At 25.2% G+C, this 16,843-nt stretch overlaps 3 protein-coding genes and 2 non-coding genes across 6 annotated transcripts in view; 1 reads left to right on the top strand and 4 right to left on the bottom strand.

Annotated features, from left to right (window-relative positions):
• The window catches only part of LOC127287721 (uncharacterized), a 277,776-nt gene extending 264,780 nt beyond the window's left edge, over positions 1 to 12,996 (bottom strand). The window contains exons 1-5 of one of the 2 annotated variants that reach the window (XM_051314806.1): positions 12,715 to 12,996; positions 12,048 to 12,541; positions 11,628 to 11,823; positions 11,381 to 11,555; positions 11,085 to 11,265 (exon numbers count right to left, since the gene is read on the bottom strand). In XM_051314806.1, coding sequence (XP_051170763.1) covers positions 11,099 to 11,265; positions 11,381 to 11,555; positions 11,628 to 11,823; positions 12,048 to 12,514 — 1,005 coding nt within the window. In that variant the 5' untranslated portion in view covers positions 12,515 to 12,541; positions 12,715 to 12,996 and the 3' untranslated portion in view covers positions 11,085 to 11,098. Of the gene's footprint in view, positions 1 to 11,000; positions 11,266 to 11,380; positions 11,556 to 11,627; positions 11,824 to 12,047; positions 12,542 to 12,714 lie in introns of those variants that run through there. The other variant, XM_051314805.1, reaches the window with a different exon arrangement.
• The window catches only part of LOC127287716 (xaa-Pro aminopeptidase 1-like), a 31,693-nt gene that overhangs the window by 4,060 nt on the left and 10,790 nt on the right, over positions 1 to 16,843 (bottom strand). Inside the window, exons 2-6 of the mRNA XM_051314798.1 lie at positions 4,703 to 4,920; positions 3,565 to 3,744; positions 2,747 to 2,861; positions 2,078 to 2,456; positions 1,654 to 1,774 (exon numbers count right to left, since the gene is read on the bottom strand). Coding sequence (XP_051170755.1) covers positions 1,654 to 1,774; positions 2,078 to 2,456; positions 2,747 to 2,861; positions 3,565 to 3,744; positions 4,703 to 4,920 — 1,013 coding nt within the window. The remainder of the gene's footprint in view (positions 1 to 1,653; positions 1,775 to 2,077; positions 2,457 to 2,746; positions 2,862 to 3,564; positions 3,745 to 4,702; positions 4,921 to 16,843) is intronic.
• LOC127287805 (small nucleolar RNA U3) lies at positions 3,007 to 3,226 on the bottom strand. The gene has a single exon (XR_007843936.1). It is a non-coding gene; the product is annotated as a small nucleolar RNA U3 (small nucleolar RNA).
• Trnaa-agc (transfer RNA alanine (anticodon AGC)) lies at positions 4,995 to 5,067 on the bottom strand. The gene has a single exon. It is a non-coding gene; the product is annotated as a tRNA-Ala (tRNA).
• Positions 7,353 to 11,266, top strand: LOC127287718 (juvenile hormone esterase-like). Its single transcript, XM_051314802.1, has 10 exons — positions 7,353 to 7,579; positions 8,109 to 8,397; positions 8,460 to 8,645; positions 8,737 to 8,936; positions 9,135 to 9,303; positions 9,699 to 9,865; positions 9,950 to 10,094; positions 10,169 to 10,304; positions 10,382 to 10,566; positions 11,109 to 11,266. Exons 1-9 carry the CDS (start codon positions 7,385 to 7,387, stop codon positions 10,563 to 10,565), a joined length of 1,671 nt encoding a protein of 556 aa, XP_051170759.1. The 5' UTR covers positions 7,353 to 7,384; the 3' UTR covers position 10,566; positions 11,109 to 11,266.

The following is a 16,843-nucleotide window of genomic DNA, read 5'->3' as shown; positions in this document are numbered from 1 at the left end:
AAACCTAGGATTATCGCATACACATAGTATATATCTGATCTTTTAATCTTTTTTTTTTTCTCTTAGAAAATCAACTTTTTTTACTGTAAAAATATTTTTAATTTTAAAAATGGATTTTCTTTTTAATAAGACTATTTTAATATTTAAAATTTAGAAAAAAAATATGAGAATGAAATTAAGAATCACTGCATATCAAAGTTACCGACATAGCAGACGGAATCCTGGGTTAGAATATAGTAAACATGTCTAAGAAAGCATCCTGTCTGAGATTGCATTTCACAGGAATAGAGCAAGTGTGTAAATTACACCGTAAATAAATACAAGCTTATAGAAACTTTAGATTAATGCACTTAGCAAATTTCATCTTGTATTTGTATTAGAAATTTACTCCTATTTGAGAATCAACAAACTATACAATAGGTATAACAAACATATACATTTATCTAACTATATATAATTGTAAATATAATTTATTTATCATTTTCATTAATTAATTTTATTTTATACAGCAAGTTCTTCAACTGATATAACAAATTACATAAAATTCAACAATGTAAAAATAATTTTATTTTCAATGCGTAGCAGTTTTGCAAATTTTCTGCAATTGGTTTCTGACTTAAATGAATAAAAACAAACCAAACAACAAGATTAATATTAAAATTGATTTTTTTTTTTTTGAAAAACTTTCGTTAAAAAGAATTATGGGTGGCAGTTTAGCAAATTTTCTGCAATTGGTTTCGGACTTAAGTAAATAAAAATAAATCAAATAACAAGATTAATATTAAAATTGATTATTTTTTTTTTAAAACTTTCGTTAAAAGAAATTATGGGTGGCAGTTTTGCAAATTTTCTGGAATTGGTTTCGGACTTAAGTGAATAAAAATAAATAAAATAACAAGATTAATATTAAAATTGATTATTTTTTTGAGAAACTTTTGTTAAAAGAAATTATGGGTGGCAGTTTTGCAAATTTTCTGGAATTGGTTTCGGACTTCAGTGAATAAAATTAAATCAAATAACAAGATTAATATGAAAATTGATTATTTTTTTTTTAAACTTTCGTTAAAAATAATTATGGGTGGCAGTCTGGCAAATTTTCTGGAATTGGTTTCGGACTTAAGTGAATAAAAATAAACCAAACAACAAGATTAATATTAAAATTGTACGAAAGGGCATGTCCCGTTAATAAATGAAATTGAAATTGAAAATTGATTTTTTTTTTGAATAAATTTCGTTAAAAAGAATTATGGATGGCAGTTTTGCAAATTTTCTGCAATTGTTTTCGGACTTAAGTGAATAAAAATAAATCAAATAACAAGATTAATATTAAAATTGATTATTTTTTTTTGAAAAACTTTCGTTAAACAAAATTATAGGTGGCAGTTTTGCAAATTTTCTGGAATTGGTTTCGGACTTAAGTAAATAAAAATAAATCAAATAACAAGATTAATATTAAAATTGATTATTTTTTTTTGAAAAACTTTCGTTAAACAAAATTATAGGTGGCAGTTTTGCAAATTTTCTGGAATTGGTTTCGGACTTAAGTGAATAAAAATAAATAAAATAACCAAGTGACGTCTCGAGGACGACAAATTAAATATTTTAATATAATAAGAGATTATTTTTTTTAATTGTTATTTACTATCTACTTACGGAAAATAAAATTTCTGCAGAAGTCCCTTGAACAAATCCACAAGGAGCGGGAAGCCAAACAATATTCCAGGCTTGAGACATTGTTGAAATATCATACCAGAATGATGTGTAATTATGCCATCTGAATTTAATTTTTAATAATGAAAATTATATCTTGTGAAAAAAATTTATAAATTTGTATAAATGGAACTTTTTTCGTATATATTTTGTAATAAAAGAGAAAATTTCTATCTATACTCTATTTTTATTTTAATGAACTAATAATTCTCCGTCTTGAATATTGATTATATTCGACACACTGTCCCAAAAGACATGAGAAATAATTTGAGTCATATACGATGCGACACTTGTCATGTATATATATATAGGACATGTTTATAATTTAATATAACAATTGTTTCACGTCAGTAATAATTACACTTACTTGACGCAGTCTGCATGGTAACATGCATCCATTTTGAGATGAGTTTCTGTACTTCGTTTCAGCTTGTTGCGCGGTGTATAAAGATGAATTGCCCCATAGGTAATAATTGTATATGCCCTAAGGACAGGTGTATATGGCAAATCATAACCACGAATATTAAAAAGCCATGCAATTTCATCTAAGGCTGTAATTATTAATGCATCGGCTGATGATAATTCCATTTCTAATCTCACTTGTTTTATTTTCTCCTGCCATGGTTTACCCGAATATTTATCATCAAGAACAAATGCCGCCAAATCACTATAGGATTTTCTCCCAACTTTCCAAATATTGTCAATTAAATTCTCACGAACTGGCACCAAACTCATTGATGTGTTCACTATTTAAAATAAAATTCTTTTTAAATAATTTAATAATAGTTGTGACCTATTGAATAATGAAATGAAAAAAAGGATTTCAACTAGATAGAAAAGTTTTGCTATTGTATTTTGGTAATTTCTTTCCTATTTTTCCAAAAAAAAAAAAAAAACATTTTCCCACATGAGCAATTTTATAGAGAAAATTAGTTGAGGAGAAAATAGAAGAAAATTGCTTCGTTGTAGTCTCAAATAAATCTAAAGAAAAGAAGTGTTTTCGTTTGCGTGGTATATAGTAGAAAACTTTTATTACCAAATTGTTTTTCCCAAAGTTTCCACCTGAACGCGGGTATAAGTTTTGGATCAGCTCCAACCCTCGCTCTGCGACCATTAAATTCATTTATTAACCATTGAGTTATTGTAGGAACCTACAACAAATTTATTATTTTAATTATATCCTTAATTTATGTTGATCGAAAATGTTTTTTCCATTAGTGCAAAACATAATAGATTATTAATATTAAAATTTAAATTAAATGGAGAATTTTTTTTTTTTTTTGTTAAATATAAGAGACCACTCAGAACGCCCAAACTCCCATTACCATTTGCACAAACTGCAAATGGCGAACGATCCTCGAGTACTGGAAAGATCGAAAAAAAATCGATCTTGCCAGCAGCCTCTCACGCTCAGAGAGAAGAGCTACTGCTCATCATCGTGGCTGCATCGACTCCACTTTTGGGTAGAGAGGACGTGAAGATATACTACAGAAATGATCCTGTGAAGTATGATCTTGTCTTTACCGTGTCTCGTCACGCCTTATAAATATTTCATATGTCAACTCGCTTGGGGGAGAAATTTCATTAGTCCCCCTGGCGGTTGGCACTTGAAGCTTCTTCTCCATACAAATCCGATTGACTGTCGGTTAAGTCAGGAGAAAAAGGATGGAGTGAAATTGAGAAAATGACACAAGACGTTCAGGCGCTAAGTGGATACAATACTTACTACTAACTCTAGAGTAACTTTTCAATTGATACATTAGAGATCTACATTTCCATTTTGAAATAATTGAATATGAATAAAATTTTATAGAAAATTATAAAAAATAATTTAATTTAACAAATAAAACATACATCCTCGCGTCCTTCTTTCATTATTGTCCATTTACAATCGAGTTGTTCATCTGCCTGAAGATGATATCTTCCATCAGTCCAAAGAATTGCCTTATTCATCGTAACGAGTGCATCTCCTGAACTTCCCTGAAATCCTGTGATGTATTCTCTCCTTCTGTCGTGTTCGTGAACAGTTTCACTCTATTAAACAGAAATTAATTTGTGTTGAATTAATTATCTCTCTCTGTATTATATATATATATATATATAATCATTCTATGAATGCATTTAATTCTATGAATAAATTATTTTACACATCAGTTAATCAAAGATAATGTTCTGCATGAATTAAATTTATAATATTAATATAAAAACAGATAAATTATTTCATGAAATGTTTTATATAATGTGAAATTTAATTTTTTATTTATAATCTTGTGTTTAATATAATTTAAATAAATATAAAAAATAATTTAACGATAATAATAATTGAAAATTTAATTTTTTATCGTGCAGTAAAATTAAATTATTATTTGAAAGTTTACTGAAAAGTAGTTGAATATTTCTAATGATAACAGTTGCTGATGTTAGAAGTGTAATAAATATTCCTAAAACACGTTAATATGCAAATTTTAGGGAACATTTCACCGCATAACACATTCGCTTATAATTCTGGAAACTGGTAATGTTTTGTGGTATCATGGTTGTAATTTAACAATTTTATAGGTTCAAAAACACAACATGCAAACATGTTTAATCACACAAGTTAATGTATGTATTTTGTAGTTGTATACATATTCACATTTTAAAAAGAAATGCGCTCATAAATGGAAAAATTGCACAAAAAATGCAAAACTGATTTTAGAAATATGCATTAATAAAAATTACTATTTACTTAAATCATAAAATTTATCCAAACAAATTAAAAAATTTACTATTATTTATTAAATATTCCACTTCTTATTTTTTTTGATAATACCTGTATTTTTTCTATAATAGTTTCTCTAAAATTCGCTATATATCTTCCACTCTGAAAATTGAGAATAGATTTTAAATTCAATATAGCTTATAAAAAATAATTTTATAAAAATTAAGAGATACGGTACTAATATCGCATTTTTGTATTATTTTTTTTTTTACATTTAAAAATTCAAAATACCTGATGTTCATCATCAGAAGTCACTATATAGGCATCAAGAGGAGGACCCTCAATGGTTGTTATTCGACTCATTTCAGCTCTTAAAAGAGTTAATCTCATTGATGTGTCAACACGATTTTTTGGTTGTTCCTCCAAATATTTGTCAGCCGGGCAAAATAATCTAACAAAGCCTTTATAATTAATGTGAGTATTTTGTACACCTTGGCCAATTGTTAAATCTGCAAAAAAAAACATCAAATAATTGTAAACCTTACTTCTGAAATTATTAAATAATTAAAAAAAAAATAAATTTTGGAGGCGCCGGGTATCGATCCCGGTACCTCTCGCATGCTAAGCGAGCGCTCTACCATCTGAGCTACGCCCCCCTGTTTCTTAACCTTCATTAAATAACCTATTTTTTTCGATCAAATATTTTCTATTTTTTTTTTTATTTAATTTTTTCTTTAAATTACATTATTTTAAGATATAATTATCATTTCTTTTTTTTTGCTATTTGTCTTCTTGCAAATATACTTTTTTTTGAGGAACGTGATTTAATTTTTTAAAATAAAGATTAATTATAGGGTAAATGAAAGAAAATTGGAGATTTTTATAAAGAAAAGCAGACAAAAAATGAAAAAGAAAAAATAGTATTTTTATAAAAGAACTATTATTGGTTCTTAAAAATGGTCCCGACAATGTCCCAAGGGAAAGCAAAGGGTGTTCTGAGTGGTGCTCGTGTAACAGGTTACTATATTTCAAGTGGAAGTTATATATGCCACTTTTATAAACCAAGTTCATTTTAAAAGTAAAAGTCGTGTTCAAAATTGATCGAGACAATTCCAGACAATAAATAATATCGGTCCCGCGTATTTCCCTGAATAAGAATGGATCAGGTGAACATGTCTCGCAGTAGCTTTATATTATACTTAATTATTCTCTCTGTCGATAAGGTAGAAAGGAAATATATCCTCAATATCCTCAATTATAACCGTATTTTTAAATAAAATTGTTTTCATTCAAAATTTTTTTTAATGAATAAAAATACTATAAATAAATTGAATGTAAAAAAAAAATTGAAAAATATTTTTATAAACATTTTTATTGATGTCTAATACATTAGTGACCTTTTTAAAATGTTATGAAACATCAGTTATGAATGAGCCACGACTTCCTATACTCTATAATTACATGGAACAAAAGAATTATTTGTATGTAACGAAAATTAATGATTGATGTTCTCTATATACAAAATATGTTAACAATGAAAATAAAAATTGAAGCTAATCAAAATATGAACGTACATATCATTTTCTGCAATTAGACTTTTTTATATATATGACAATATTATATATCTAAAAATAAATTATTTCAGTAATTTTTTTTTAAAAAAACTTTCGTTAAAAATAATTATGGGTGGTAGTTTTGCAAATTTTCTGGAATTGGTTTCGGACTTAAGTGAATAAAAATAAACCAAACAACAAGATTAATATTAAAATTGATTTTTTTTTTGAAAAACTTTCGTTAAAAATCAATTATGGGTGGCAGTTTTGCAAATTTTCTGCAATTGGTTTCGGACTTACGTGAATGAAAATAAAAAAACAAGATAAATATTAAAATTGATTATCTTTATTCAAAAAATGTTCGTTAAAAAAAACAATTATGTGTGTCAGTTTGCAAATTTTCTGGAATTGGTTTCGGACTTCAGTGAATAAAAATAAATAAAATAACAAGATTAATATTAAAATTGATTATTTTTTTTTGAGAAACTTTCGTCAACAAAAATTATGGGTGGCAGTTTTGCATATTTTCTGGAATTGGTTTCGGACTTCAGTGAATAAAATTAAATCAAATAATAAGATCAATATTAAAATTGATTATTTTTTTTTTAAAAACTTACGTTAAAAATAATTATGGGTGGTAGTTTTGCAAATTTTCTGGCATTGGTTTCGGACAATTAGATTTTTTTATATATAACAATATTATATATCTAAAAATAAATTATTTCAGTAATAAATAATAATTATTGAAATAATTTTTATGTTCTTAACGCTTAAATATAAATGCCCATTTTCTAAAATAATGAATATTATATATATATACTTATTCTCATTTCACTAAAGTAGCAAGGGAATGACTATAAAACGTAAATCCGACAAAATATTGCATAGATAATATCAGGAAACGTGACTTAACTTTAGAAACTTAGCGCGGATATTAAATCTCCATTATTTAAAATGTTTGTGAAACAATTTGCAAATATATGCAGAGAAGGAAAAGTGCAATTAAGCTAAGATTGAAAATAAAATTTCGAATTTTTTGCCTCTAATAAAATCTATTATATCCCAATGTCAGAAAAACGTTTCTTTGAATCAAACAAGTATTTCTTTGATATATATATATATATCAAGGAAATACTTCTTTAATTCAAGGAAATACTTTTTTGATTCAAGGAAACATTTTTTAGAATAGAAAAGTAAATTTTACTTTTAGTTATATTTTCCAGTAAATTTCAAATTGACAAAAAGAAAATTGCAAAATATTGAAAAATCAAAGGATTGCATGATAAATACTAATATAGTGTTGTTACATAATGTGTACAACTGTAAAATTTGATTATCAACCAACACTTAATGAATCCCGAAGACTATATATAAAAGCTTGCGCTCAATTTTGTAATCGCATTTTTTTTTTTTCTAAAAAATGTGGATTTACAAATTTTTTGTTTTCTGCTTATATTTAATTATTTCAACAAGTGCCGATGATGAAATTACTCTTGATATTCGTCAAGGTAAATTGAAAGGATTAAAAGCAACAACAATAACAAATGGTAAACCTTATTTTAGTTTTAAAGGAATTCCATATGCACAACCCAATGTTGGATCCAATAAATTTAGAGTGAGTTTAAAATATTTAATTTTATTTCTAAAATAAAAAAAAAAATTTTTTGAAATTAAAAAATAAGTTTGTTACTATATTTTTGTTACTATATATAATACAGAAACTTGGAAGTAGAATTTTTTTCAAGAATAGATTGTAACAGGGTTCCAGCAGTTGGTGTCAATACAAGAACGGAAAGAGAAAGTGTCATTAACATTTAATGCGGAAAAGTGACTATATATACCAGGAATGAAGCTATAAATAGGCTGTGCAATATTCTGCTCATGATTTTCTTAAACCATTTATTTAAAAAAAATATTGTTAATATAATTTTTAATGATAATAATATAATAATATATAATAATATAACTAATTTAAACATTGATATGTAAAATAAATTTGCTCAAATATAAAAATAAAAAATTATAAAATATATAATAATAAAAAAAATTAAAATAAAATTTTACTATCTACTGCAATTTTTTGCGCTATGTAAAAAAATTGATAGCAAAAATTTTTATTTAGATAAAATAAGTTATTATTATAGGCACCTGAGCCACCGGAACCTTGGCAAGGAGTTTTAGATGCAACGAAACATGGTTCGACATGTGTCTTTTATTGTCATATTCGAGAGGGATTATTTGGTGATGAGGATTGCCTTTTTCTCAATGTCTATACACCGACTATTGATAAAAATGCACGAAGAGCCGTTATTGTATTTTTTCATCGTGGTGCATTCAATTCTGGCTCAGGAGATGATGATCTCTTTGGTCCAGATTTTCTCATTGATGACGATGTCATTCTTGTCACAATGAACTACAGACTTGGTGCACTTGGTAAATATTGAAAAAAAAATATATATATATAATAATAAAAAAAATAAATAAAAAATATTTAGGTTTTTTGAGTACAAATGACGTGAACGCTCCTGGAAATGTTGGTTTAAAGGATCAAGTTATGGCACTTCGATGGGTTAAAGAGAATATTAAAAATTTTGGTGGTTGTCCAAATAGAGTTACAATTGCTGGTATTAGTGTTGGATCATCATCAGTTCATTATCATCTTCTTTCTCCAATGTCTAAAGGTTTAAAATTAAAGAATAATATTTAAAAAAAATTTTATATTTATTGACAAAAAAGTGTATGAAAAAATTACAAAATTTTATTACTTTCTAGGATTATTTAAGAATGCAATTATGCAAAGTGGAACAGCATTAGGTGATTATGCAATTAGTCACAATGGAATGGAAATGTCTTTTAAATTGGGCGAATATTTGGGAATAAAGACGAATGATTCAGCGGAGCTTGTTAAAAAATTAACGGAATTTTCAGCACAACAAATTGTCGATGCAACAACGGAAATAAATAAAAAGATGGTTAAAAAAATTTTTAATGAATTCTCCCCTTATTAATTTTTTCGAATATTATAACTTTTTTTTTTTTTTGGAAAAAAATGGAGAATTATTTTAATTCATTTTTTCGACATTTTTTCTCACATTCTGCTTTATTGATTTATTTTCTATATATATATTTACATGTCAGTGAATTGACAATCACTTTTATTGAATTTTCAGAATTTATTGAATGGTCGAATGAGTGCATTTGTGCCTGTAGTCGAGCCACAAGCGGGCCAGGAAATATTTTTGCCAAACGATCCATGGGAGATGATGAAATCCGGTAGCTTTGCTGATGTACCCTTAATTATTGGAATGACTTCAGATGAAATGCTTTTTATGACAAAAGGTCTTAAAATCGGCAATTTACTTTTTTTTTCACAATTATATAATAATATTGGGAAATTTTTTTTTTTTTTTTTTTTTTTAATAAACTGTAAACTATTTTTACATTGCTATCAAAAAACACAATTTTACCATATAATCAAAGAACATTATTGGGTTTTGTTGAAACTTGGGTTTTTTGGAGTCACTGATTACGAATTTGTTGTCGATTTTTCAAAATTCAAAATGGCGGAAGCAATATGAAGACCCTAAAGAAGCCAGAAATAACATATTTCAACTGAATCCGATGCTTTTTTTGACCTGATTTTGAAGAGCTACTAAAGCCATATTCAGGTTACTTGGAATTTATAAAAAATTGTAATTATAATAATACAATAAAAATATTTTCTTTCAATTTAGAAATGCTACCAAAAGCAAATGAAATTAACAAACATTTGGAATTATTTGTACCAGATAGTCTTAATATAACAGACGATGGAAAACTTAAAGAAATTTCAGAAGCAATAAGAAAATTTTATTTTGATGGAAAAGCCTTTACTTCAAGCAGTGTTGCGGAATTTGTTAAGGTATATATAGAGAGAAAAAATTTAATGTAACAAAATTAATTTTTTAAACAAGTTGCGATCTAAATTTGTTATAAACAATTTTAGTTAACAAGTGATATTTATTTCACCTATGGAATTGGATTTACGATAAAAATGATGGGAACAAAAAATAAGCAACCAATTTATGAATATTTATTTACATATAATACATCAGCTGGTTTTGTTAAAAATTTATTTAAAATAGAAGAACGTAAGAGTTAAAAAAAAAATTTTTAATTAAATTACTGATAATTTTTCTATTTAAGAAAATAATTTTATTTCCAGCTGGTGTCTCACATGGTGACGAATTAGCTTTTGAATTTCATTCAAAATATTTTAATAATAAACCAGAACCAAATTCACCTGCTGAGAAAATGACAAAAACATTCACTAAACTTTGGACAAATTTTGCTAAAAATAGGTAAAATATTTTGTTTAAAAAAATTCAAATTAAAAAAATTCATTTAAAATTCACATTAATTATTATTTCTTGTTTAGAAATCCTACAAACAAATTGGACGATGATATTATAGTAAAATGGGAGCCCACAGGTCCCGAAGGAAATTACATGAATATCAATTTGCCTCTGAAAATGGAGAAAGGTCTTTACAAAGACCGTCTGAGTTTTTGGGTCAATATTTACAGAGACATATTAGGAGAACATGCAAAGCTATTTCAATAAAGTAGATTATTTTATTAAAATTTCACTAAATATTGATATTTATTTTTATGAACAAATAAAATTAATTATTATCTTTTGTTTTTAATTTAATAAATGCCATTAGTTTTTTTTGAAAAAAAAGATATTTATTCACATAATATCGTATAGATGAAAAATAAAGTCAAAAATTTATTATAAACGTTATTTATAATACTTATTTATAAGCGCCATTTTACAAAATGAATATCGTATTTTTTTTTTTAATATTAATAAAGAGAAAAAGGAGAGAAAGAAATTATCTTAATGAAATGAAAATATTTGTTCGAAGTCTAAATAAATATATATATCTTTGGTTTTTAAAAATATCGAAAAAAAGTGAATTATTTTAACGGTTATTGTCAAAAATTGAAATTTAAACAATTTGTTACAAAAAACTGTTTCAAATATTACTTAACATTTCTTTTTTTATAAATATAAACTTAAATTTCTTGTTTCTTTTATCATAAAATATTTACAAATATTTTACAAGTGTTCTTTTTTTTTATAAAGATTTCTTATTCCCAGGGATCGTCATCTCTATCACCATCGAAGTTTTGTTGTACTTGTTGTTTGCGAAGGGAATTTCGGAGTCGCTGTTTTGCGATACGAAGAACTTCTCGCATTTGTGATGCGAACATTGCTCTCGTGGGTTGTTCAAAATGCTGACTCTGTGAAACTGCTTCTACAATAATTAAAATTTTCAAACATTTAGCAAAACAATTTTTATATTTAATATATTTCTTTACTTTGTATTTTTAAATTATTTTAAATGAAAAAATGATTAACATTCAATTTACCATAAAATGCATTTGTTATTTGTCTACTGTATAATGCAACTCCAACTTGTGCATGACCAGTATCTTTTCCATGCCATGTAAAATTATTGGCAACATCATTTGTTAAAACTTCCTTCATGCAAAGATTTAATGCTTCTCGTAGCGTAAAACCTCCAATGTATTTTAAATAACGGACCTAGAATTTATATTTAAACATTAAATTTATATTTTTTGTCTAAAGAAATACAATTCCATTTTTTAAACTTACTAATCCATTGTAAACATCATCGCTTGCTTTGTCAAATTCTATAACTTCCTTAACTGTTTGCATGGGAATAATACTTGGTTTTGGTGGTGCTTGTCCTTTATTTTTTTCTTGTTTCAAATGCATTTCAATTGTTTCAAGGCGAGAATTAATTTCACGAAAATTATTATTATAGGTGTCCAATTTTGCATTCAATTTCCTAAACAATTGATTAATTCACAGAAAATTAAAAGTCATTAAAATAAGCTGCAACGCTTATTATTTTAATCCAATTTTTGCTTATTTTAATATCAAAATGGATTAAAATAAGCAAAATTGGATGAAAATAATAAGCTTATTTTAATGCCTTTTAATTTTCTGTGTTATTATAAGTATAAAGAAATAAATTTGATCAAAGAAAAAAAAAAGGTAAACTATTATTACCTTAATTCTAATAGAATATCAGAATTATTATCTTGATGATTAAATGAAGTTTGTTGATTATTTTCTGTGAATGGTTCTATTTTAAGTGTGGAAGACAATCCATTTTCATTGGATGCTTCATAACCAGAAGGACCAGGAAGAAAAGTAATTGGTAATACCAAATTATCAGAAATTGTTGACACTGTTAGTAGAGGATCAACATTATCTTGAATTGTTGAAAATGAATTTGTTGATTGTTGTACAAATTGAGGTACACGTTGTTCACTTTGAACATAAATGATATTTGGTGAATTTACAGAAATATTATTTTCTCCTTGTGTAATTGAATTTCCACTTTGATTTCTTTTATTTTCAACAGTAGCAGATTCTTGAATCAGTTTCACTTCCTGTCGTATTCTTCGTCTTTGTCGCATTGATAAACAATGAATTGGTTTACGTGCTATTCGCTCTGTTTTGTGATTTCTCATTTTGCTTTATTTTTTAAAATAATAATTCTAGAAAATTAATTATTATTAAATAGTTTCTTTGTACGCAAATTTTAATTATCGTTGATACTAATATAATATATACATTATAAGTATAATATAAAAATAGTGGTATAATAAAATTTCAAAAATGATACAAAAAAAAAATAATAATAAATTAATAGAAAATTTGTTTTACTTACCAAAAAGTGAAATGCAACGTAATAAATTTGTTGACGAACCTAACCTTAAATTCACGATTATTTACCGCCACAAAGAAATTTATGTCACACACACTTCATTACAAAATGAAAACAAATTTATCCGTCGATATCGAGTGTGTATAGATTCAAAATTGTCAATTTGTTGAAAATGAAAAATTTGTTTAAAATAAAATGTTGAAAATACATGAAAAAAGCGGGGAAAGTTATTACTTGTTGTTCATCTGGTATTACCAGGTGCTAGCAGGGTTGGGTAGTTAGATATTATATGTCTCTACAGAGTCTTATTATCTAATTTTTTATCAATGAAATGTAATTCGAAATTAATAATTATGTATGTTTCAATGTTTAAATGTAATTAACAATCATGTAATTTATTAGAAATATTAAAATCTCGAGAAAGAAAACGAGATGGTAAAATTGTAATGTGCATTTAGCGTCAGTTGGACATAGCTTTACCATGAGGTGGCAACCTCTGGTGGCAGTTATATGAAGAACGTAACCGTCAACTACAGATAAAACAGCTATTGAACCAATCGAAGTTCTAGTTTTAAAAAATGTTACCAATAATTATAAAATAATAATTATTAATATAATTTAGTAATTTTTTTTATTTATTACAAAACGGATTTAAAATTATATTCTTTACTTTTCTAAAAAAGGTTTTTTTTTATAATTTCTTTATAAATCTTAAAATGATTATTTAAACATTGTCAATGATCATTACATTTAGAAATAGAATTACACTATTTAAGTATTTTATACAGTTAAAAAGCAAATTGTCAAGATTTTGTCTTTTATGACAGTCATAAAAGTCTAGAAAGTAAATCGCTACTTCACTCCTCGCGGGTAGACCAGAGAAATTTGGCAATGGTCCAAATTCCCCGAGACAGAAATATTGACCTAGAAAATTCAAAAAGATTTATACTATATAGCAATATAATTAGTTATACATTTTCAATATTCAGAATTTATTAAAATTACATATATTATATAGACAGAAATTGATTTTTTTTTTACAGATTATTTTTTAAATACTTTCAATTTAAAAATGATTATTTTCATTAAATATTGTTTATTTAAACAATGTCAAATAAATGAATATTTAAAAAACGAAAATTTTGAAAAAATCAACCGTTTCTTAAAAAAATTTGTTTATTTATTGTAATTAGAAAATATTATATTGTAAGTATATAATGATATTTTTAGAGAGACGTACATATGTGTTATTCACTTTCGCTTTCTCTCACACACTCCTTCCTCGTTCGCCATTTGCTGCGTCCAAATATTGGTTCACCACTTGCTTTATAGTCCCGAGATGAACAGGATTCCAGAATAACAAAGAGTGAAACTAGTAACTTTATCATAGTGTAAATGAAGATTTATAGTGAAAATGGTCAATTGTTGATCATACTTTGATAAATATTCCCAAAAAAAAAATTATAACTCCCTTTATTAAGACTAATTTTTTTTTAAATTGTAAAAAAATATCAATTTCTGAATTTATAAAAAGTAATTTTATAATTAATAAAGATTACAAAAAAAAAAATAATAAAACTGTAACGACATTCGTATATATATATATATATATATATGTATATAGGTATCTATTATTCTTGTTACGCTCACTTCGTCAGTCACTTTTACGTCTCAAGAAGAACAGAGAATCATATAAATTAAGAGGTAGTCGTTCTAAGCGAGAGGAACATTTCAAATCATTAGTTGGCAGATGCTACAAATATTATTCAATACAGCGTTTGTTTTTTTAACATTATTATATTAAATTATATTTTATTAAATTATATTGTATAATACTATATTATTTCATATTATTTATTATATTTCAAAGTTGATTTTTACCTCTCTAGCACTTGTATTTATATTATTTGTATTTATATATATATATATATATATATATATATATATATTACGATTCAGCCAGTATATATATATTAATACATACTCTCCTAATTCTTGCAGAGAAATATTTTATATATATATACAAATATATATATGTCATATGTATATATATATCTATATCTATATAAATATATATATATATATATATATATATTTATATTTATATATATGAATATAAGAGTCGATAGTTAAAAGATCTTCAAGATGGAGAAAAAGTGATAAGAAGATAAAATGGATAAAAAATAGATAACATACGCTTTTTATACATGATTTATATTTAAATATTTGTCAATCATTAGTATCATTTTCTGGCCATCTCACTAACTAAGAGATGATTTCAGCATCTTGTTATCAGGGCTTCATACCGAAGAAGTTGGTCCCTTGTTTTATATATATATATATTTATATATATATATCTATATATAGTATATAGAATATGGTCCATAGTTTACCTGACTTTGTGATGTGATAAATTAACAATAATTATTATAAAAAAAGATTACAATATAAAGAATTTATATAAATTGTACTTATCTTTGAGAAAATCGTCTCTTAACGAAAAATATTACACTTTGTTTTAATATGTACAAAGTTAATATGTATGTCTAAAATAAAATTCATTTAATTACAATATAATATATTAAATAGCGATCAAAAAAAAATTTATAAAAGATAAATAATATAGGATAATGATATAAATGAAAGTTATGTATGTTAATAATATAATGTTATTATGTATATGACATAATTGTAAAAATGCATATAAATGTATATAAATATTCTTTATATGTAGGGGAAAAAAATATGACATTCGAAATTTTGATCGATTAAAGCAAGGATATTTTTTGGCATTGGTGCAGCCTTGATTTGGGTTGGTTCGAGGTTTTTCTCAACAGGAGAACATAATTTTAAAAGCAAAACAGGGTGGTTTCTATACTATACAACTTGCTTTTTTTGAAATATGTATTTATACACTTTTAAATCTATTTTCTGGAATTGGTTTCGGACTTCAGTGAATAAAAATAAATCAAATAATAAGATTAATATTAAAATTGATTTTTTTTTGAGAAACTTTCGTTAAAAAAAATTATGAGTGGCAGTTTTGCAAATTTTCTGCAATTGGTTTCGGACTTAAGTGAATAAACATAAATAAAATAATAAGATGAATGTTAAATTTGATTATCTTTTCAGAAAAATGTTCATTAAATAAAATAAATTGTGTGGCAGTTTTGCAATTTATCTGAAATTGGTTTCGGACTTAAGTGAATAAAAATAAATCAAATAACAAGATTAAAATTAAAATTAATGATCATTTTTTAAAAAAATTTTCGTTAAATAAAAAAAATTATGTATCAGATTTGCAAGTTTTCTGCAATTGGTTTCGGACTTAGATGAATGAAAATAAAAAAACAAGATAAATATTAAAATTGATTATCTTTATTCAAAAAACGTTCGTTAAAAAAAACAATTATGTGTGTCAGTTTGCAAATTTTCTGCAATTGGTTTCGGATTTAAGTGAAAAAAATAAATAAAATAACAAGATTAATATTACCTAAAATTGATTATTTTTTTTTGAGAAACTTTCGTCAACAAAAATTATGGGTGGCAGTTTTGCAAATTTTCTGGAATTGGTTTCGGACTTCAGTGAATAGAAATAAATCAAATAACAAGATTAATATTAAAATTGATTATTACTTTTTTTTGAAAAACTTTCTTTAAAAAGAATCATGGATGGAAGTTTTGCAAATTTTCTGCAATTGGTTTCGGACTTCAGTAAATAAAAATAATAAATAAAATAACAAGATTAATATTAAAATTGATATATAAATATAAATATATATTTATTTGAATAACGCGCCATCAGTGAATGAGAACGATGGTTGCGGAATGGATATTGGCAACCAGGGTGAAACAACCGGAGAGCACGAAAACAAGAGGGTAAAACAAGGGTAGTTGAATGTGTTTTTGAAACTTTATTCTTTAAGGCTTCTTCAAAATTTTAATATAATTAAATTTAATATTTTATAATTAATAGAAAATTTATTCATTTTTATAAATAGTTAATAAATTTCTGTATTATAGCATAAAAAAAATTCTTTTAAAATATAATCTTATTGCGCTTGCCCAATAAGAATTCCAATAGCTGATAAATCGATTAATCGATATTATAACTCGCAAACCTAACCTCAAA

Source organism: Leptopilina boulardi, unplaced genomic scaffold (assembly GCF_019393585.1).
Source record: "Leptopilina boulardi isolate dan_hultmark-lab unplaced genomic scaffold, ZJU_Lbou_2.1 LbouV2_372, whole genome shotgun sequence".
NCBI classification, from domain to species: Eukaryota; Metazoa; Arthropoda; class Insecta; order Hymenoptera; family Figitidae; genus Leptopilina; species Leptopilina boulardi.
Note: the sequence above shows the minus strand (reverse complement) of the source record. Positions and strands in the feature narration are given on the sequence as shown.

Excerpts from the sequence above, each read along its gene's own strand:
- LOC127287718 (XM_051314802.1), top strand. The coding sequence starts at position 7,385 with ATGTGGATTTACAAATTTTTTGTTTTCTGCTTATATTTAATTATTTCA. Across the intron at positions 8,398-8,459 it reads CTACAGACTTGGTGCACTTG|GTTTTTTGAGTACAAATGAC; the intron begins GTAAATATTGAA and ends AAAAATATTTAG. Across the intron at positions 9,866-9,949 it reads GTGTTGCGGAATTTGTTAAG|TTAACAAGTGATATTTATTT; the intron begins GTATATATAGAG and ends AAACAATTTTAG.